This window comes from Labeo rohita, chromosome 10 (genome assembly GCF_022985175.1).
Source record: "Labeo rohita strain BAU-BD-2019 chromosome 10, IGBB_LRoh.1.0, whole genome shotgun sequence".
In the NCBI taxonomy this organism is placed as follows: Eukaryota; Metazoa; Chordata; class Actinopteri; order Cypriniformes; family Cyprinidae; genus Labeo; species Labeo rohita.
In genome coordinates this window covers 753660-775981 of record NC_066878.1, presented here as the reverse complement: position 1 = coordinate 775981, position 22322 = coordinate 753660, and the positions used below count along the sequence as shown (strand labels likewise).

Sequence of the window (22322 nt, the reverse complement as noted above, 5' to 3'; positions counted from 1 at the left end):
GCAGCTTATATACGATTTGACATAGTCGTAAACACTGCTGAAGCATATCAATTTGGCCTAATAATAGTGCGTAAAGGGAACAGTTATATTTTTATCTACAAGTACAGTAGCTTTAATGGACTGCAGATATTATAGACTTTAATAATAGTGTATTACAAGGCTGGAGTGTGAACCTATATTACCCAGGGGACAGTGCTCTAACCTTCAAACGTATTCCTCCGAGCACCTGGTTGCAATGTAATATAAGGGCCAATGGGGAAAGATATGCCATCAGTATTTTATCTTTCAACTTATGAATCTGTCATGTTCCTTAACATAAATACACCTGGTCCGGCATGGAAGCAGGCATGGCAAATCTGTGTTTGTATGTGAGACGGAAAGGGAGAAAGAGAAAGAATTAAAGAAATGTAAAGAAAACGTGTTTAAAGCTTATTTACCCTCAGGCCATCCAAGATGTAGATCAGTCTGTTTCTTTCCCAGATTTGAAGAAATATTGCATCGCATCACTTGCTCACTAACCGATCCTCTGCAGTGAATGGGTGCCGTCAGAATCCAGTTAATCAATTAAGTCTTGTGAAGCCAAAAGCTGCAAGTTTGTAATAAACTTAAATAAAAAATTAAGTTTTAATATATTTACAGTGGGAAATGTACAAAACATCTTTGTGAAACATGATCTTTACTTAATATCCCAATGATTTTTGGCATAAAAGAAAATTTTGACCCATACAATGTATTTTTAGCTATTGCTACAACTACAGCTGTGCTACTTAAACTGGTTTTGTGGTCCAGGGTCACATTTATTTTTATAATGTGACATCCCTCAGAGTGAAAAATGGCCCAAATACAACTTCATAATCCATAACAACAATGAAAAAGTCCATCCCATGTTGTCCTTTTACAATCAAAATCCACATGATATTTGCTTAGAACTATTTTCTCTTGTAAGCAGTGCTCGATTTGTGCATATTTCTCTCATAATTTAGACAAGACAACTTTTTTAGCAAGGTGGCTGTGATTATTGGATATGTTTTTTGGAAACATGCAGCTTTTTTGCTTTTCACGGCATTAATTGTTGGACTGGAGTCATGTGGATTACTTGTGATGTTTTTAACAGCTGTTTGAACTCTCACTCTGACAGCACCTCTCACTCTTCACTGCATAGGACCCACTGGTGAGCAAGTGATTCATATCTTGAGTGGCCTAAGGATGAGTAAATTTTAATTTTTCATTTTTGGGTGAACTATTCCTTTTTGTTTTCCATTTGTGACCCTGGACCACAAAACCAATCATAAGGGACCATTTTTTGAAGCTGAGATGTACAGCATCTCACAAAAGTGAGTACACCCCTCACATTTTAGCAATCATTTTAGTATATCTTCTCAAGGGACAATACTGAAGAAATTAAACTTGGATATATTTTTGGAGTAGACTATGTGCAGCTTGTATAGCAGTGTATGTTTACTGTACCCTAAAAACAACTCAACATACAGCCATTATTATCAAAACAGCTGGCAAAAAAAGTGAGTACACCCTAAGTGAACTTGTCAAAACTGTGTCCAAAGCAAGATAACAATGGGTTAGCACCATTGTTATCTTGCACTGCCTTAAAGGAGAACTCCACTTGCAGAACACCTTTGAATCACGTTGAAAGATCATGCGGAATGTAGGCGGAACTACAGACCCAGTGTTTACAAAGTGAACGTGCAAAGACTAAGAAAGTGCAAGTAAGGTACAAAAAGGTACAACAATGTCCTCCTTTCAAGCTGTAGGAGAAAATAAGATGGAGTTTTTTCACCATACTCAGTACACAGACGATGAACTTACACGTGATTCGTAGTCGTGATGGGAAGTTCGGATCATTTTACCGCTGGCAGCACTCATGCATCTGTTTTTTTAAGCCAGGTTCTGCACCTGACGCACAGAAGAAGCACTCAACTTCGTTGATCGACCCTTGCGAGGCCTATTCCGAATGGAACCCGTCTTGGAAAACCTCTGTATGACCCTGGCCACAGTACTGTAACTCAGTTTCAGGTTGTTACTGAACCTCTTTTAGCCTAGGCCATCTTTGTGAAGAACAACAATTCTAATTCTCAAATCTTCAGAGAGTTCTTTGCCATGAGGTGTCTTGTTGAACATCCAGTGGTCAGTATGACAGAATTGTACTCAAAGCACCAAATTGCTCTAATACTGCTCTAATACAAGATACACAACTTCGTATGGTCCTGTCAAGCAGACAAAAACATGAACATGATGAATAGGACATGTGGCTTTGCATGGTTATCACTTAGGGTGTACTCACTTTTGTTGCCAGCTATTTTGACAATAATGGCTGTATGTTGAGTTATTTTCAGGGGACAGTAAATATACATTGCAATACAAGCTGCACATTCACTACTCTAAAATATATCCAAGTTTCGTTTCTATAGTATTGTTCCTTAAGAAGATATACTGAAAACATTGCTGAAATGTGAGGGGTGTACTCACTTTTGTGAGATACTGTATTCATCATTTGAATAAATAAGCTTTCTATTGATATATGGTTTGTTATGTCAGGACAATATTTGGCCGAGATACAACTATTTTAATATCTGGAACCTGAAAGTGCAAAAAATAAAAAATAAACATAAATAATAATAATAATCGACAAGTTGTCTACATGAAGTTCTTAGCAAAGCAAAAAGCTGCATGTTTGTAATAAACTTAATAAAATTAGAAAATGTACAAAATATCTTAATGGAACATGATCTTTATAATATCCTAATGATTTTTGGCATAAAAGAAAAAGTATAATTTTGACTCTTACAATGTATTTGTATATGTATTTGGCTTTTGCTACAAATATACCCGTGCTACTTAAAACTGGTTTTGTGGTCCATGGTCACATTTAATTTTTTATAATGTGACATCCCTCAGTGTGAATTACATTACATCCATGGATGACTTGTTCCTAAAAACACCAAGAACATGCATTTAAAAAGTATTTACAGGCAATTTTCATCATGCTTTCATTTGCATGTTCTTTACATCTACAGCTTAAAATAGCTGAGAGTAGAGGGTTAAACAAGCTGACCTCAGTACAGTTTGCCATTCAAAACAGCAATACAACTGAAAACCTGTGCATTTAATGGGACAGCAAACAGAAATGGGGCTTCATACTGAGAAAAACTCTTTCAGCATGTCAAAGTCGAAATGCCTTTTCAACAAAACAACATCTGAAAATGTTCATGAATGCACGTACACCAAGTGCAGCACTGGAGGTAGCAAGGGGTGATGATTTTCATTCACGCTCGTTTTTGCTCAGTTTGTACGAATTGACAGTGAAGGAAAATTTGCCCTGAAAGGCACAGCACACTCAGTAATGCTAATTCTGTCATCATTTACTCACCTTCATGTTGTTCCAAACTGAACAACAGAGTTTGTACTTTGTAGGTTGTACAAGTTTCGACCTACATGATGGTGAATAAATGATGACAGGTTTACGCTTCCAGAGAGAAAACACTCCACATGCTCTGTACATAAAGAGCATGTGGATTTGATGGTCTTTCCATGTAACTAAGCACATGCCACATAATGAAACCCATGTGGCATTCAGAGCGCGTACAATAAGGACATTCATTTTGTTCTCCGCTCATACTAGAATGTGATCATTTCCCATAGCAACATGCAAAAGGCAGATTAGTCAATAACATCTAACAAGATTTCAGCATCCACAGAGATGTTTTCAAAGCTTTTTGGAAACCTTTAATCGGATTCTCAACTGTGACAACGAGCTTACAAATGGAGAAAGGAAGAAAGCACAAGGCAGGCTATAAGAATGGAGTGGAATGAAAATAGAGATGTTCGTCATGGGAAAGAGAATTATGTTGTGAGGTAGTGAAAATAGCCAGGAGCTGTGGTCACTAAAAAGCAAAATGGATGGGTGTTTTGTGAGGAGGGCAGATAAAAAGCACACTTTAAACATGCCTTCTAACATCAGAGCTGACGCAATGGTTTTAGGCGTCCAAAATGATTTATCACCCTTTGACGCCTTTCGAAAGAAAATGTTCTGCAACATAATAACAAAGCAAATAAAAGCCATTAACAAGCAGAAAAGATACATCTGCTGTTGCCAGGCAAACCATTCTTGGACAGCAGGATGGTAATTGGCTTGAGCATGTGGAAGCCATCAAGACCTGATTAAATAAATCGAAATTAAAGGCCAAAGTCCCATTTATTCAATAACAATGATAAATGTCAACTGAATTTTACTGCACATATTTAAGGAATAATCTCTCAGACTCATCATCATTCTCCACAGTCTGTCTGTCTGTCTATCCGTGCCAAAAAAATAACACATAACACTGTGTATTTTAAAAATGCTCTACATATTATGTGAAAGAAGTGCATGCAGAAACTGCTTATGCAAATACAAGGCCAATTTAAGCCTAAGGTCCTCCCATACAGTAGCACTGCAGGTAAGAATTATGTGAATTATGATAATACATTTCTGCATTCTACATTGCAGTGTCTAAATCATATTCCAACAAACAGAGAAACTACTTGTCCTCTTCTGGGAAAATGTTTGAAAGCTGTACATGTATTGCCTTTCAAATACATGCAAATCACACTAGTGTGGAGAGCATTTTGTAGAAGCTTATGAAAAGAAAAAAAAATTAACCAGGCATCTTGGTAGATTAAACCATTTTACACTAACTGCATCACATTAAGTCATATGGGAAATAATATGCGCAGAAAGAGACCAGATTTTAATAGTCAATTTTGCACCCAAGTGCCATATAGGCTACACGACTTTTGAATAATGAAATAATGCAGCTTAATATAAATTAGAGAATGTGTATCTCTGGGATGGAGGCTGTAAATGATGCACTGTTAATTTAAAATTCACTTGCGTGGGTAGCCTGTCCCTTGTATATTTTGATAATGTGCAGACCAATATGATATTAATTCAGCTTGCGCTACCGCCACTCGCTGATGACGTCAAGTGCCACATTATGTTTTTCCCTCAAGACAAGTTCTGATATATGAAATGTCCACAGACAAAGATGCGCGCAAGAGCGTTTCTCTGAATGTCAGACCTGTGTGGCTCGCTTTCAAGTGTTTTGTTTATCTCTTCATTACCAGCATGCTCGGGCGGCAGTGGGAATTTTACTGTTAAAAGAGAGGATGGTTCAGAGAAGATGCTTTGTGTAGATTATTAAGACGACTCATTAAAACATAGTGAACCAAAAAAAAAAACAATCGCAGCAAAGAATAAAATGTGATAAAAGCACTTGCGACAAATCAAGTCTCAGAAGCCAAGCTAATACAAATTTCAGCGTTTTTGTAAATCATTATTATTCATCAGAGCAGGTGTTTGCCTGACAGCTGCTTGTTACTGGCAGCACAAAAGAGCTGATTTCTGATCCTCTGGCCATGAAAGCTCATCATTTAAAACTGGCCACATAAGTAACAGAAATTGAATGCAAGCTCATTAGTTTGCCTTATTACGCTGACCTCTGGACTTGTATCAAATTAGCATTTTTCCCAATTGACTTTATTTGCATTTCTGGTTACTATTTAATGCATCTCTGTCTCAAAGGAATACTTTAACTTTAACCAAGTATTTAAATTCTGAAATCATTTACTCACCCTCATGTCCTTCCCACCCTTGACGCTTTCTTTCTTCACATAAAAGTAGACGAAGAGGTTATTCTTGGTGCTCTGTCCATATTGATCACTATCAATCAGTGTTAGACAGCTTCATGTGAAAGCCTTGTGTTAATCGACTGCAGCTCCATATTGGCACATGACGTAAGATGTAGCTAAGACTTTACTGCAAAGTAAGAAATAAAAAGAAGAGGTAGATAGCTTTTTCTGATAAAAGCAGTTTCTTCACATAGATAGCAGACAGAGACCATATGTGAATTACAACCTTTCCTTTAATAAAAATGTATCTTGATTTCACATTGTGGTTATTTTGGGAAAAACAGTAGTGGGACGTTTTACCCCACTCTACCCTACTCCAAATGTTTTTCCCAGTCCAACCAATTAGTACGGCCCAAAACATGACAATAATTGTCCATTTTCAGCAGAAATTATCAAAATATACAAGTTCCGTTCAGTGGCACTGATTACATTCAGTGCTGCCAATATGGCAACGTCGGTCCTGGAGTGCCGATGACCTGGAGAGTTTAGTTCCAGCACTAATCAAACACACCTGAACAAGCTAATCAAGATCTTCAGGATTACTAGGGCTACAGGCAGGTGAGTTTATTTTTTTCAGGTTGGAACTAAACTCTGCAGGACCGACGTTGCCTGTCACGGGTATAGAGGGTTTTCATGTAATCAGTGCTACTGAACGGAACTTGTTTATTTTGATAATTTTTGCTGAAAATGTCAATTATTGTCATGTTTTGAGCTGTACTAATCGGTCGGACTGGGAAAAACATTTGGAGTAGGGTAGAGTGGGGTAAAACGTCCCACTACTGTTTTTCCCAAAATAACCACAATATGAAATCAAGATACATTTCTATTAAAGGAGAAGTCCACTTCCAAAACAAAGATTTACATATAATGTACTCACCCCCTTGTCATCCAAGATGTTCATGTCTTTCTTTCTTCAGTCGTAAAGAAATTATGCTTTTTGAGGAAAACATCTCAGCATTTTTCTCCATATAATGAACTCATCTGGTGCCCTGATTCTGAACTTCCAAAACGCAATTTAAATGCAGCTTCAAACGATCCCAAATGCGGTTGTAAATGATCCCAGCCAAGAAAGAAGGGTCTTATCTAGCGAAACAATCAGTTATTTTAATAAAAATAATACAATTTATATACTTTTTAATCTCAAACGCTCGTCTTGTCTTACTCTGCTTACTCTACCTTTTTTGTTAAGGGTGTTTGATCTTCTTTGCATGTTCACTTTGCAAAGACTGGGTCGGTACTTCTGCAGCGATGTAGGATGATTTTGAAATGATTTTTGAAGTTGAAGGAGAAAATACAATTGGAGTTTTTCGACATACCCTAACTGTCTTGAGTCAGAATACACAGAGTTCAGGGAGAGAAAGGTAAGACGAGCATTTGAGATTTTTTTATTAAAATAACCAATCATTTTGCTAGATAAGAGCCTTCTTCCTCGGCTGGGATCGTTTGAAGCCACATTTAAACTGCCTTTTGGAAGCTCAAAATCGGAGCATCATATCAGTCCATTATATGGAGAAAAATGCTGAAATGTTTCCCCAAAAAACTATTTCTTTACAACTGAAGAAAGAAAGACATGAACATCTTGGATGACAAGGGGGTGAGTACATTTTATGTGAATCTTTGTTTTAGAAGTGGACTTCTCCTTTAACTACGGACTACATTAACCAGAGTGATGTAGACGTTTCCACCATGAAGCTTACAATAGTGATGTACCGGAGAGAAAACAGATTTTACAGTTAACAAAATAATTTTCAGCTTTTTTAAAGCTTGTTGTTTTGTAGAACATTACAGTTATATATGACCTGAGAACGGTATGGCCTGTAGACAGGGAGTATTTGTTATTTAATAAAAATATAATTATAATTTTAGAATGACATAACTTTTTTTTTTTAAACATAGTCAGTGAGGTTAAACGATCCCAGGAAGCAATGGGCAATTACTGTAGATATTCTCTTCTGAACATCAAATCTTTTGTTTTCCCATCAAATAAATTCTAACTAGTTGGTTGAATACAGATGGATTTTATATTTACGATTTTAGGTGGGGTAAAACACCCCCTTGGTACAATTTTTTGTTAAAAATCTAAAAACAGGACATTTTTCACACTCTGTTTATAATTTATGTGATTGTCATTACAACTATGATAACTTTTCTGAACACATTTAACTTTTGTTTAAAAAAAAATACACAGTCCTTAAGGGGGGGTGTTTTCCCCCACTCTACCCTGCAATACACTGACAAAAGTTATAACAAAGCAAGGAAGAGAGTGCAAAAGACTGAGGAAGGAAGGTGTATGTGGTTGGCTAACATTTCCAGTCAGGTGGGTGAAATATTACGCTAATATGTGACCCTGGACCACAAAACCAGTCTTAAGTCAATGGGGTATATTTGTAGCAATAGCCAAAAATACATTGCACAGGTCAAAATTATTGATTTTCCATTTATGGCAAAAATCATTAGGAAATTAAGTAAAGATCATGTTCCATGAAGATATTTTGGAAAATTCCTACTGTAAATATATGAAAACTTAATTTTTGATTAGTAATACACATTGTGAAGAACTTTACTTGGACAACTTTAAAGGTGATTTTCTCAATATTTTGATTTTTTTGCACCCTCAGAATCCAGATTTTCAATAGTTTTATCTCGACCAAATATTAACGTATCCTAACAAACCATACATCAATGGAAAGCTTATTTATTCAGCTGTCACATGATGTATAAATCTCAATTTTTTTGTGATCCAGGGTCACATATCTTTAACACCTATTAATTTTAGTTCGTCAAAATATCACCCTTTCCTGCTTACTAAGAATTTCTCTATGATTTAGCAGCTTCCACACATTTTTTCAGTGGTTCTGACAGCATAAATGAGTAGAATAACGTATTCAGTAGTATATTAACAATGCAATTCATGTTATTGTTTACATCCGTCTTGAAAAACCCTATATAGATATTTACGTGTAAATATACAGTTTATTAGGCTAATACATTCTGTAGGCTGTCCAATATAGACAGCGAATGAACTGCTGTTGCTACGGTTAGCCTGCATCTTCAGACAAACGCTATTGAGTATATATTCGTACAGATAAAATATTTAATTGTTTTTCTTTTACCTCCTTCAAGGAGGTTCGACTCTTAATTAGACCCCTCCCAACCGTCCCATTCGCACCCTGCAGAACGGTCTCCACTGACTCAGGGTGACAGAAGTTGAGATTCGGTTTGCACGCGTAAGCGAGTGACAGTTGTGAAACACTTGTTACTGCAGCACGTTTCAGTCTCTCGCCGATTTATGTGGCTTGCTTGTTGGAGCCGGAGCGCTGCGCGTCAGATGCGCACCGACGCGCCGTTTGGAGACACTCGGCGCACCGCACAGGAGAAAAGGTGCATCGACACACTTCTCAGAAGCAGGAGCTTTTTATCTTAGGTAATGTAATTTTTTTTTAACATTCTAAAGCAAATTTATTAGTACTGGTAATTCTACTGTACATCTTACTTTCTTATTTGTACAGTCCAGTCAGCAGATATAACAGTATAGGCATTTATTAGAGAGTTCTGCATGTAGGCTACAGGCTGTCAAGGGTGAAGAGAGCTAAGCATCTGTTTAATTTTGCAGCGTTTAGTTCTATAATGATATATAAATGATTTTATAAAAATTACCTTCACACCATAGTTTCCTCACTACACACAAGGTGCTAATATGTACTTTTAAAGTACTCATTTTGAGGTAAATGTACAAATATGTATCTTTGTACCACAGGGTAACACCTCAGTGACATCTTACCTTTTTTTCCCCTGAGTCTTGAGAGGTCATTTGGGAAGCTCTAAGGATGTATCCCAAAACAGGAAGCTTTACTTCTGAATGGAAAACAATTTTCCATTATCAGTATTATATTCTGCTCTTCTAGAGTTAATTAACACTCATGGTTAAAGGATGAATGGGTTTATTTATGGTACTGTAGACTCACTGCCACAAAGAACACAATTATCCCGTCTGGAACCAATTCTTTTTCAGACCATATAGATAAGGTATGACCTTTATTCTGCTGTATGGTCTATGTTTAGTCAAAGGGCTTTTATCTACTGCCCCCATTAGCAGATTTAAGATGCAGCCCTTATGAATAAAATGACATTACAAACTTGTGTTTAGCCTTTAGAGATGTTAATGAACCCCAGATGCATAAAATACCTCTCAATTAAAAAAGATCTGCATGTAAATGAATATAAAAAGAGAATGCAGTTTAAAACAGTTTGACATGTTGCACTTTCTAAATGAATTTAATTCACAAGAATTTTATTAATTCACCTCAGCACACAAAGACATTGAATTCAGTAGCTTCTATTGAGGATTCAAACATTTTTATAACGAAAATAGACGCATTTCACAACTCTTTCAATAAATTTGATGTTTAAAAAGGCATTTTATGAAATTGCAAAACTGAACTCAGCAAGGCCAGAAAATATGCCAAATCATCAAACAGCTGGCATTCGCACAAATTACATAGGTGCAACGTTTGAATTTAAGCAGTGCTTTCCCGCTAAGATTTGACATTTAGCATTCTTGTTTATCTGAAAGTGCGTTAATGTAAAAATGGATATTTCAGCACCCAAAAATGTAGCAGCTTCTATTAAGGAATCCTCAAAGTCACAGTGCAACTTTTGTTTAAAAGGGAGCGTTTTATGAAACTGCAAAGCTTCGCTTTTGCAAACTTCAACTTCCAGTAGAATATAGCCTAATGCAAATTCATCTAATGATTGGCATTTAAGTCTTCTTGTATTTGCACAAATTACATCAGATATTTGAATTTAAACAGCATTTAGGCTTTGACATTCATAACTCTTGTTTGACAGTGAAAGTACACAGGCTCTTTGGAAAAATACATTACTGCAGGCTAAGACTGCTGTGTTTTAAAAAGCCTGGATGCTGTGAAAAAGTGAACAAAAAGCTATTTCAAGACCTTCAATTTCTGAAGTCGCTTTCATACAGGTACATTAAAGCATTTCAATTCACCACTGAGCAGTTATGCAACAAAGTATTCAAGTCAGAGCGAGAACAAATGTAAATCCCTCTGATCAACCGTTCATCTGAATATTGAACATCAACCAGCGATGACCTTTGTGTTTTCATCCAGCAGGGGGAGACAGGAGTGTTGTGATCAAAGGATGAATGGCTCTGGCTGGCAAGGTGGTGAAGAGCCTCCTGGGGGCCAAGTGTACGAGGTGACGGTGGTCCAAAACGCCACGGCCCCTCACAACTATCCCTTTGCAGACGTTGCCCTGCTGCAGACCTTCAAACCCCTTATCATCCCCTGTTACGTTCTTGTGGTGCTGGTGGGCGTCTTTGGCAACTACCTTCTGATCTACGTCATCTGCCGCTCAAGAAAGATGCATAACGTCACCAACTTCTTCATCGGCAACCTGGCCTTCTCGGACATGCTGATGTGCGTGACCTGCGTTCCCTTCACGCTGGCCTACGCCTTCAGCCCTCACGGGTGGACGTTCGGACGCTTCATGTGCTACCTGGTGTTCCTCATCCAGCCCGTCACTGTATACGTGTCCGTTTTCACTCTCACGGCTATTGCAGTTGACAGGTGAGTGTAAGCGCCTGACCTTCCAGAGACCTCGCTAATGGCTCATGCCATTAGAAAACGCAGATATCAAAGTGCGGCCGAAGTGGGTCAGATCACTTGAGATGAAAGGATGTCTAAAGGACGTGCACTAAATGGTGGTTCTTTTGAAAAGGGCTTTGTCTTTTTTATGTTGAAGGACTTTGGAGATCATTAGAGGTTTGGTACAGGAAGTGAAGACTTCAGTTTGAGACTAGGGTTGACCTCCATGCTGTTTCGAACTACTGCTTTGATGTTTGTTGACAAAATGAAATTGTATCTTCCTTTCTTTATTCAGAAACTCGGTTAAGGACATGTCTGTGTCATATTCCACCCCATAAATCCTTTACAGAATTATTGTAGAAAAAAAAAAATATTAAATTTAAATTCAATTATTTTTTTAAATTTACTACTTTACTATAAATGTTAACAATAACAATAAAATTTTACAAAAAAAGTTACAATTTTATTTTAAATTTGTATTTGTATTATTATATTAGTGAGAATTAATTATAATAATAATAATAATAATAATAATAATAATAATAATAATTTAACCATTACCGTAACTTACACTAAAATTTTGAACATTTTAGTTTTTAGTGTTGTTATTGTTATTGTTGTTATTGTTGTTGTTGTTATTATTATTATTATTATTATTATTATTAACAACAACAACAACAACAACAACAAAAATAATAACAATAACAACACTAAAAACTAAAATGTTCAAAATTTTAGTGTAAGTTACGGTAATGGTTAAATTATTATTATTATTATTATTATTATTATTATTATTATTATTATTATTATTATTATTATTATTATTATTATTATTATTATTATTATTATTAATAATAATAATAATAATATCTGAATTTTGGGGTATTATTTGGAAAAAAAAAAAAAAAAAAAAAAAAAAATTTGAAAATGCATTACTGCAGTTTTTACCTCAGCAAAATATAACTACATTGCTTCTACTGAGGAATAAAATTACATTTTAATTTAAATGAGAAAACAATGAGAATTATTTATGTATTAAGTAAAAATCCTTTAGAAAGTTTCAAAAGAAATTAAATTATATGAAAGAAAAAAAATGTTTTATTGTAAGAAAAAAAAAGCCCTTTTTTATAAGTTTTGCATTGTCATTTTTTAGGGACACATTTTCTCAAAATGACCAAAATTATATTTATCTTTACTCCAAATGTCAATAATAATAATAATAATAATAATAATAATAATAATAATAATAATAATAATAATATATATTTTTAAATATTGTTCAGTAAAAACATTACTGCATTTTTTACTATAGTAAAAATACAACTATATTGATTCTGATAATTAACATGACTTTAATGTAAATGAGTAAATTCTGATAATTATTTTGCATTATTTTATTAGTGAGAATAATAAAAAAAATTAAAAATATATTAAAAATTGTAAAAATTATATTCATCTACTCTAAATGTCAACAACAACAACAACAATAATAATAATAATAATAATAATAATAATAAAAATTTGTTCAGTAAAAACATTACAGCATTTTTTACTATAGAAAAAAAATGCAACTATATTGATTGAGAATTAACATGACTTTAATATAAATGAGTAGATTATGACAATTATTTTGCATTATTTTATTAGTGAGAATAATAATAAAATTATATGTGTATATATGTGTATATATGTGTATGTGTATGTATATGTATATGTATATGTATATATATATGTATATGTATATGTATATATATATATATATATATATATATATATATATATATATATATATATATATATATATATATATATATATATATATATAAATATAAAAAAAAAAAAAAAAAAAAAAAAAAAAGTCCAGTATTTTAGTATGAAATACTACAGCACGCTATAGTTTTTACTATAGCAAACATTACTCTGAGGACTAATTTTATTTTAATCTGTATAAATGTGTAAATAATAATTATTTATGCGTTAATCTATTAATGAGAATAAGAAATTTAAAAAAATTATTATAATGTAGTAAAATGTCTAGATGAATGACATACTTTAATATGGTAAATCTATAATAGTAAAAAATATTACTTTTCTTTATACAAAATGTGTTCTGATCCTATTTAATTTGGTGTATTATTTACTTTAAAAATAATTTAATGAAAAATAAAATAAAACTAAGAGTGTATATCAATGATGAAATCGTTGTATTTTGTAACAGGTACTATGCTACAGTGCACCCTTTGAAGAAGCGAATCTCAATGGCAGCCTGCGCTTATGTCCTGTCTGGGATCTGGCTGCTGTCGTGTGTGCTGGTTGCTCCTGCTGTGGCCCACACCTATCATGTGGAGTTCAGAGAGGAAGGTCTGACCATCTGCGAGGAGTTCTGGTTGGGCCAGGAGACCCAGCGACTGGTGTACGCCTACAGCACGCTACTACTGACCTACATCCTGCCTTTATCCGCTGTGTGCGTCTCTTACCTCTGCATCTCGGTCAAACTCCGCAACTGCGTGGCCCCCGGACACCGGACGCGCGACCAGGCCGAGGCCCAGCGGGCACGCAAGAGGAAGATCTTCAGGCTGGTGTCTCTAGTGGTGGCGGCGTTCGGAGTCTGCTGGCTGCCCATCCACGTGTTCAATGTCCTGCGCGACATCGACATTCGTCTCATCAACAAGCGTCATTTTCTGCTGATCCAGCTGTTGTGTCATCTGTGCGCTATGAGCTCATCCTGCTGCAACCCATTCCTGTACGCGTGGCTTCATGACCGTTTTCGCGCAGAGCTGCGCAAGATGTTCACCTGCCACCGTCGCATCGGCATACCGGCCAACCACTGCGCCACTGCGAGCGTCGTACTATGATGGCTTCAGAAAGGCTGAAAACACAAAGATCTATAAATGGCTCACAAAATGTATAAAATAAATTTTTGGGTCCAGACATGACGAATAGAAACCCTTAAGTAACTGAGGGACTGCAAAAGCCAACTTGAATGATTCATTACGTGTCATTTAATGATTCATTGCTATTTGTTGAAATGAAACAGATGATTGTAACCTTCATGTTGGGCTTTTCTCAAAGAAGCCCACAAGGTTACATAAAGTGGCATTCGCAACCCATTTGCTTCTGTAATGTGATGTTTTGTGAGTAAAACAGGATATTTAATGTGAATTAAGAAGGATGGGGGTCAGTTTTACCCATCAGGAACTGATCTGATGTTGAAAAGCATCTCTATACAAAAGGTGGAGATGTTGAGTCTGAGCAAGATGTTCCATTTTGTTTACAAGAAAATCCAAAAACACGTATTAAAGTAGTAAACGGGGTCAGTTTTGATTTCATGTTGACTCCACTAATGGCTATATTTTGCAATTTGCTTTCCCATCAGCAATTTCCTGTGTATGAATCATGAATCAAGAGGATTTTGTGATTATTCAGTACACTAGAGCTCTGCAAATGTGCAGTGCAATATGTGAACACTCACTTGATAATCAAAGACATGACAGTCTGATTCATAATGAATGGGAGAGCCTAGAGACACACATTTGAGTCAAACACACACAAACAGAGAACAACAAAGTGAACTGATTCATCTGTGCTTTCATGAGAAAGCTTCCGCCAGTTGTTTAAATTGCATGCTGTTATTTAAAAAAAATAAAGCTTTACTTTTGATCAATTGGTGTTTTGGTGATTTTATTCTGCAATGTACAGTACTGTTCAAAAGTTTGAGGTCAGTATGATTTTTGTTTTTTAAAGATCCTGAATAAGTCTTTATGCTCAAGTCTTTTATTTGATTAAAAATACAGTAAAATTATGAAAATGTAATACATTTTAAAATAACTTTTTTATTTGAATATATTTTAAAATATAATTTATTTCTGTGATCAAAGCTGGATTTTCAGCATCATTACTCCAGTCTTCAGTGTTAAATGATCATTCTAAACTGATCAAAAAAAAAAAAAAAAAAAAAAAAAAAAAAAAATCATTCCAATATTGCTGATTTGCTGCTCAATAGACTTTTTTTTTTTAAATCAGTGGTGCTTTTCTTACTTTTTTTGTGTGATACGGTGATCGTTGCTTCAGGATTAAAAAGTTAAAAAGAACAGCATGCATTTGAAACAAATCTATTATAAACACTGTAACTTGTGATTTAAAGCGATAGTTTTGAAAAGTTGAAATATCCCACTTCCGACAGCAGTGGGTTCCAGACAATCACACATCACGTTAACATATTTTTGTCAATTACGGCAAAAACAGAAGAAAATTTAAGCTGCAAGCAGGGTTGAAAGGGCCCTTGCACCCGGGCTCACCACCACCCGGTGGCTTTAGGAAAACAGCAAATGGTGGGCAACATGTTTTTAAAGTGGTAAGTATAGAAGGAATATGTGCCAAACTTCCTGCTACCAGGTGGTGGCACTATGACTGTAACTGGATATTGGCATTTAGAGGTCTTCAAGCCAACACTTTTATCAAACATGAAGTTTAGTGCAGATTGGACATTGCATGTTTAAGTTAATGTAAAAAGTCATTTCCTGTTGCCAGCAGGTGGCGCTATGATTATAACAGAATATCGGCCCTTAGATGCATTCAGGCCAGGATTCATATTGAACGTGCAAAATTTGGGGCAGATCTGACATTGTATGCCTGAATTATAATAAATTATATTATAATAACATTCTTATTCATGGCACACCCTTCAACAAAAATTTAAGATCGTCACAATTTAATGTCACAAAGGGCTTTAGCTTACACTGACCATATTTGGTGTTGATCTGTTTTAATCTATAGGAGGAGTTTGTTTAAATACGATGCTTGAAAATGGAAAAAAAAAAAAAACGGCACAAAACTTGCTGAAAAAACTCAAAACAACACACTTCCTTTTGGGTTTCGGACTATGTACTGAGGGACTTTTTTTGTAGGTATTGGTGTGTTACATGCGTCTACTGAATGTTGTACATGTATGTGAAATGTGGAAGCTGGTAAATAATATAGAGACGGACATTGTAAGCAGGAAAGGGCACAATATTTTGACAAACTAAAGTTAACAGGTGGTAAAGATACGTACGAGCAGTATTAATTAGAATATTAGGCAAATATTTCACTTACCTGACCAGAAATAATAACAAATATGAATGTTGTCAAGATTCTTGCCTTGGAAATCCTGGTTCAGTCTGGCCAACCACAAATGCCTTTTGTTCCTCCTTGATTTGTATAACTTTTGGCAGTCTATAGTACTCCAAATGTTCTTCCCTGTCTGACCAAGCTTGACATGACAAAAATCATTAAAATATCACAGCCATTCAGAAGCACTGAAGTGCACTGCATTCCCAAAGAAATGGACAAGTTTATACTCTTTTCGTAAATAAATACCAATTAAAAAAACAGTTTTAACATTATTAAAACTATACTAAGTGAATGACAAGGAGTGAAAACCTATTGAGTGAGTTCGCAGCTTTGCTTAAATTTATTTTCAAGATTTCAGGTAAATTATCTATTGTTGCTCTCAGTGGGGCTATAAATGTCACGCAATATGATATTCAAACTTTGGACATTCAAACATTAAACACTTTCAACACTGAAGACGGCACATAATCAGTAAAACGCTAAACAAGCCTGATTAGGGACAGAAAAGATCCATTTCCAAAAGCATAAACAATATTTTAAAAGCTATTATTGTACTCACAGTTTTGGAAAAATGCGTTTTATTTATCGTACGTTCTCATATTTATTCTTTTTTTCTAAAGCAATAATTTTATAATACTACTGCTATTGCTATTTGCAAAAGTTACCATTTACCATTGTATTAAAAAAAAAACTACAGTAAGTTTGATCCTCACGCTGTAATTATCAATTATGCGCGGCCATATTGGCGATACAAGAATGTAAACAACAGCTTGGATTGCACAGTGAATGTACTACTGAATACGGTGTTCTGGTAATTTATGCTGTCTAAACCACAGAAAAAAACGTGTGGAAGCTGCTAAATCACATAGAGAAGGACTTAGTAAGCAGGACAGGGCACAATATTTTGACTAGAGATGCACCGATACTGAATTTCTTTCCCGATACCGATAGCCGATTATTCAGAATGATATCGGCTGATACTGATGCCGATACCGACAGTTTGATTTTCTTAAGGGAAAAAAAAAAAAAAAAAAAAAAAAAAAAAAAAAAAGTCCTAACCGATGCTGTTAACTACACATGGAACCCTATCATTTGCAGGGCTCTAGACTGCAACAGTTTTTTGAGAATGTATGAGCTAAAACGTGATTGCATTTGTGCCAGTGCATGTTCTGCTCTGCTCCATGCACAAAGTGCGCACTACAGACAATGCATCACGAGTCAGATTTTTCTGATCACGTGAAGTGAGTGAGAGAGGCGCTTTCAGTGCAAGCAATTTGGGAGCAGAGCCTGGTTTATACTCGCCACGTCAGCACGAATGCAAAACGCAAAAATGACGTGAATACAAAGGATAGCGGACGGGACGGAGGATTTGGTTTTCAAGTGAAAATAAAATAAAAGATTGCTTCTTAAAATCAGAGAAGGTGAACATGTTGGTTTTTTCTTTGCCATTTATGTCACGTTACACTATGGAGGCTTTCTTTAAATGTTATTTATTTGATTCCTTCGTTTTTGCTATGCGTGCCATGCCTCGTCTTATTCGTTTATGTTAATTAACATTATATAAGTTAGTTTGTCTTTTCAAGCATCGTGAATTCAAAAGCAAAAGCGTCCGAAGCCCAGCTTATAGCACAGCAAACAAGGAATTCCCGTTCACAAAATTCAAATCACAAATAATACTGATGAAAAACAACGGGTTAAATGTTAACCACTTTTGTTAATAATAATAATAAAATAACGTACATTTCTGGTAGTGTGTCCCATAAACTTAAACTTTTCTTTTATTTCTTAATCCTGAAGTAAAAAAACCCTCTTTAGTGTTGTTTTATAGCTAACTAATGAACTGTGAACAGCAGATAATTTTGCTGAGGTAAATATCACACTAAGTGACATACTGTTCACAATCTGTTTTATTGGCGTCTTTCCGCATCTGAAACACTGATTACATTAGACATGATTCGTTTTGGTAAGCCATACTATATCTTTCATCACACCTTATATCGTGCATTCATCATGTATTTTGCACTAACTTTTTAAACTGAAAAAGACTCACACTCCGTGCTGCTGTTTAAAATGAGGTGCAATAGCGATCAGTCACATCACATTTAAAAGCGTCAAAATGGCATTCGTTGTTTTCGTGATAGAATGTACAGGATTTGAAAGCTGAGATGTTGTTTCTCATCAGAAGAAAGTACAGAGCTTTTGTGATTATTGGATGCGATGTGCGCTACATGCATACTGCGGATCTGGCAATGCTGGCTTAAACAATGGGTGAGTCATATAGTAAAATGGCCTGCTTTAATGTCGCTATTTTTAACTGTTAATACCTAACTGTCACGTTAATTTTGACAGCCCTAAATTCAGAGATTTTCTTCACTCACAGTACGAGTTGCAGTCAGACCTGCTGCCTTTTGATTGACAGGATACTAATGGGCCTGATCATTGGGTAACTTTGAACAATCGGCCGACTGGCCGACACATCAGTGCATCTCTAATTTTGACAAACTAAATTCAGGTGGTTAAGATACATATACGAGAAGTATTAAGATACTCGCCTAATATTTCACCTATCTGACTGAAGTTGTTGTCAAGATTCTTGCTTTGGAAAGCCTGATTCAGTTTGACCAATCACAAACGCATTTAGTTCCTCAGACATTTTTTGCACTCTTCTCCTCAAATTTGTAATAATTTTTGGCGGTCTGTAGTACTCAAAATGTTTTTCCCGGTCTGACCGATTAGTACAGCCCAAAACATGACAATAATTGACCATTATCAGCAGAAATAAATCAGCAAAATATGCATGCCTTGTTTGGTTCAATGGCATTGTTCACATTCAGTGCTGCAAATATAGACGATTCAAATAAAAAGCTGAAAATTTACGCACCTTGCAAGCTGTCGAGATTGCGGATCAGCTTGTCTGTTCAACACAACTGATTTGTAGAAATTTAGCATCATATCACTTGCCCACCAGTGGATCCTCTGCAGTGAATGGGTGCCGCCAGAATGAGTTCAAACAGCTAATAAAAACATCACAATAATCCCTAAGTAATTTACACAATCTTGTAAAGTGAAAAGTTGCATTTTTGTATCCATCATTATGAATCAGTCCATCATTAAAAGTAGGTTAAGTGATTTCTAGTAGCCAATGTTGATATTTGAAATTTTAGTTCTGTGAAAAAGCAAAACGCTCCAGTTACTAACGTAACCTCAGTCCCCTGAGATAAGGGAACTAAACCAGACCTGGGCAAACTCGGTCCTGGAGGGCCGGTGTCCCTGCAGAGTTTAGCTCCAACCCTGATTAAACTCACCAGTTTGTAGCTTTCTAGTAAACCTGAAGACACTGATTAGCTTGTTCAGGTGTGTTTAATCAGGGTTGGAGCTAAACTCTGCAGGGACACCGGCCCTCCAGGACTGAGTTTGCCCAGGCCTGCCCTAAACATCACAAATTAATACTTAAAAAAAAAAAAAAAAAAAAAAAACTTTTACTATTAAAACTTTGTTTTTTTCTTTCTTTGCATTTTACTAAGTTTTTTTTTATTATTATTTGAAAATCATCAAACTGCGTTATTTACGGTGTTTTAAACTGCAGAAAACGGCATCAGTTGCAGCGCTCATTATCCTCTAAACGGCGTAACTTAAATTTATTTTTTATTTTTTTTTATTTTGCATTTTACATTTCTTTATTTGACAATTGTAAAACGGCGTTATTTTCGGGGTTTTAAACGTCAAAAAGAGCCATCAGTTGCAGCACTTATTAATTAAATGACATGACTTTTTTTTTCTTTTTTGCTTTGAAAATATTCAAACGGCATTATTTACAGTGTTTTAAACGTCAGAAAGCGCTGTCAGTTGCGGCACTCATTAATCACCTAAACGGCATAATTTAAACTTTTAATTATTTTTTTTATTTTGCAATTTACTAGTTTCTTTATTTGAAAATTGTCAAATGGCATATTTTACAGCGTTTTAAACAAAGCACCATCAGTTGCGGCACTCATTATCACCTAAATGGCGTAACTTAAAATTTATTTATTAATTTTTTTATTTTGCATTGTACTGTTTTTTGTTTAAAAATTGTCAAACTGCATTAATTTATGGCATTTTAAACGTCAGAAAGTGCCCTCAGTTGTGGAACTCATCATCCCCTAAACCAGACCTGGGCAAACTCAGTCCTGGAGGGCTGGTGTCCCTGTAGAGTTTAGCTCCAACCCTGATAAAACTCACCAGTTTGTAACTTTCTAGTAAACCTGAAGACACTGATTAGCTTGTTCAGGTGAGTTTTATCAGGGTTGGAGCTAAACTCTGCAGGGACACCGGCCCTCCATGACTGAGTTTGCCCAGGCCTGCCCTAAACATCACAAATTAATACTTAAAGTTTTGATAGTAAAATTTTTTTTTTTTTTCTTTTTTTGCATTTTACTAGTTTTTTTTTTTTATTTGAAAAATCATCAAACTGCGGTTTTTACGGGGTTTTAAACTACAGAAAACGGCATCAGTTGCAGCACTCATTATCCTCTAAACGGCGTAACTTAAATTTATTCATTAATTTAATTTTGCATTTTACCAGTTTCTTTATTTGACAACTGTCAAACGGCGTTATTTTCGGTGTTTTAAACGTCAAAAAGCGCCGTCAGTTGCGGCACTCATTATTACCTAAATGGCATAACTTACATTTTTTTTTTAATTTTTATTTTGCATTTTACTAGGTTTTTTCTTTGAAAATATTAAAACAGCATTATTTACAGTGTTTTAAATGTCAGAAAGCGCTGTCAGATGCGGCACTCATTATCACCTAAACGCTGTAACTTAAATTTATTTATTAATTTTTTTATTTTGCATTTTATTAGTTTCTTTATTTTAAAATTGTCAAACGGCGTTATTTACGGTGTTTTAAACATCAGAAAGAGCCGTCAGTCGCGGTGCTCATTATCCTCTAAACCAGACCTGGGCAAACTCGGTCCTGGAGGGCTGGTGTCCCTGCAGAGTTTAGCTCCAACCCTGATAAAACTCACCAGTTTGTAACTTTCTAGTAAACTTGAAGACACTGATTAGCTTGTTCAGGTGAGTTTATTCAGGGTTGGAGCTAAACTCTGCAGGGACACCGGCCCTCCAGGACCGAGTTTGCCCAGGCCTGCCCTAAATGGCATAACTTAATACTTTAAAATATTTTACTTTTAAAACTTTTTTTTTTTTCCCCTTTTGCATTTTACCATTTTTTTTCTTTGAAAATTGTCAAACGGCATTATTTTCTGGGGTTTAAATGTCAGAAAGAGCCGCCAGTTGCAGCACTCATTATCACCTAAACGGCATAATTTTTTTATTTTTATTTTTTTTTATTTTTCTAGGCATTTCATATGAAATTGTCAAACAGCGTTATTTACAGTGTTTTAACATCAGAAAGTGCCCTCAGTTGCGGTGCTCATTATCCCGTAAATAGTGTAACTTAAATAATTTTTTATTTTGCATTTTACTGGTTTCTTTATTTGAAAATTGCTAAACGGCGTTATTTACGGCATTTTAAACGTCAGAAAGTGCCCTCAGTTGCGGCACTCATTATCCCCTAAACCAGATCTGGGCAAACTCAGTCCTGGAGGGCCGGTGTCCCTGCAGAGTTTAGCGCAAACCCTGATAAAAGTCACCAGTTTGTAGCTTTCTAGTAAACCTGAAGACACTGATTAGCTTGTTCAGGTGAGTTTAATCAGGGTTGGAGTTAAACTCTGCAGGGACACCGGCCCTCCAGGACTGAGTTTGCCTAGGCCTGCCCTAAACATCACAAATTAATACTTTAAAAAAACTTTTACTATTAAAACTTTATTTTTTTTCCTTTCTTTTGCATTTTACTATTTTTTTTTTATTTTATTTAAAAATCATCAAACAGCGTTATTTACTGCGTTTTAAACGACAGAAAGCGGCATCAGTTGC

At 35.4% G+C, this 22322-nt stretch overlaps 1 protein-coding gene across 3 annotated transcripts; it reads left to right on the top strand.

Annotated features, from left to right (window-relative positions):
- Positions 1-8895: 8895 nt before the first annotated feature.
- Positions 8896-14895, top strand: prlhr2b (prolactin releasing hormone receptor 2b). 3 transcript variants are annotated; one of them, XM_051121519.1, is made up of 3 exons: positions 8896-9109; positions 10818-11273; positions 13510-14895. In XM_051121519.1, exons 2-3 carry the CDS (start codon positions 10846-10848, stop codon positions 14144-14146), a joined length of 1065 nt encoding a protein of 354 aa, XP_050977476.1. In that variant the 5' UTR covers positions 8896-9109; positions 10818-10845; the 3' UTR covers positions 14147-14895. The 3 variants fall into 3 exon arrangements, with proteins under 3 accessions (XP_050977476.1, XP_050977477.1, XP_050977475.1); XM_051121520.1 differs by having other exon boundaries at positions 10815-11273; XM_051121518.1 differs by lacking the exon at positions 8896-9109 and having other exon boundaries at positions 10551-11273.
- Positions 14896-22322: the final 7427 nt, after the last annotated feature.

Coding starts and splice junctions, on each gene's coding strand:
- prlhr2b (XM_051121518.1), top strand. CDS start 10,792: ATGACCTTTGTGTTTTCATCCAGCAGGGGGAGACAGGAGTGTTGTGAT. Junction 11,274..13,509: donor ACGGCTATTGCAGTTGACAG/GTGAGTGTAAGC, acceptor ATTTTGTAACAG/GTACTATGCTACAGTGCACC.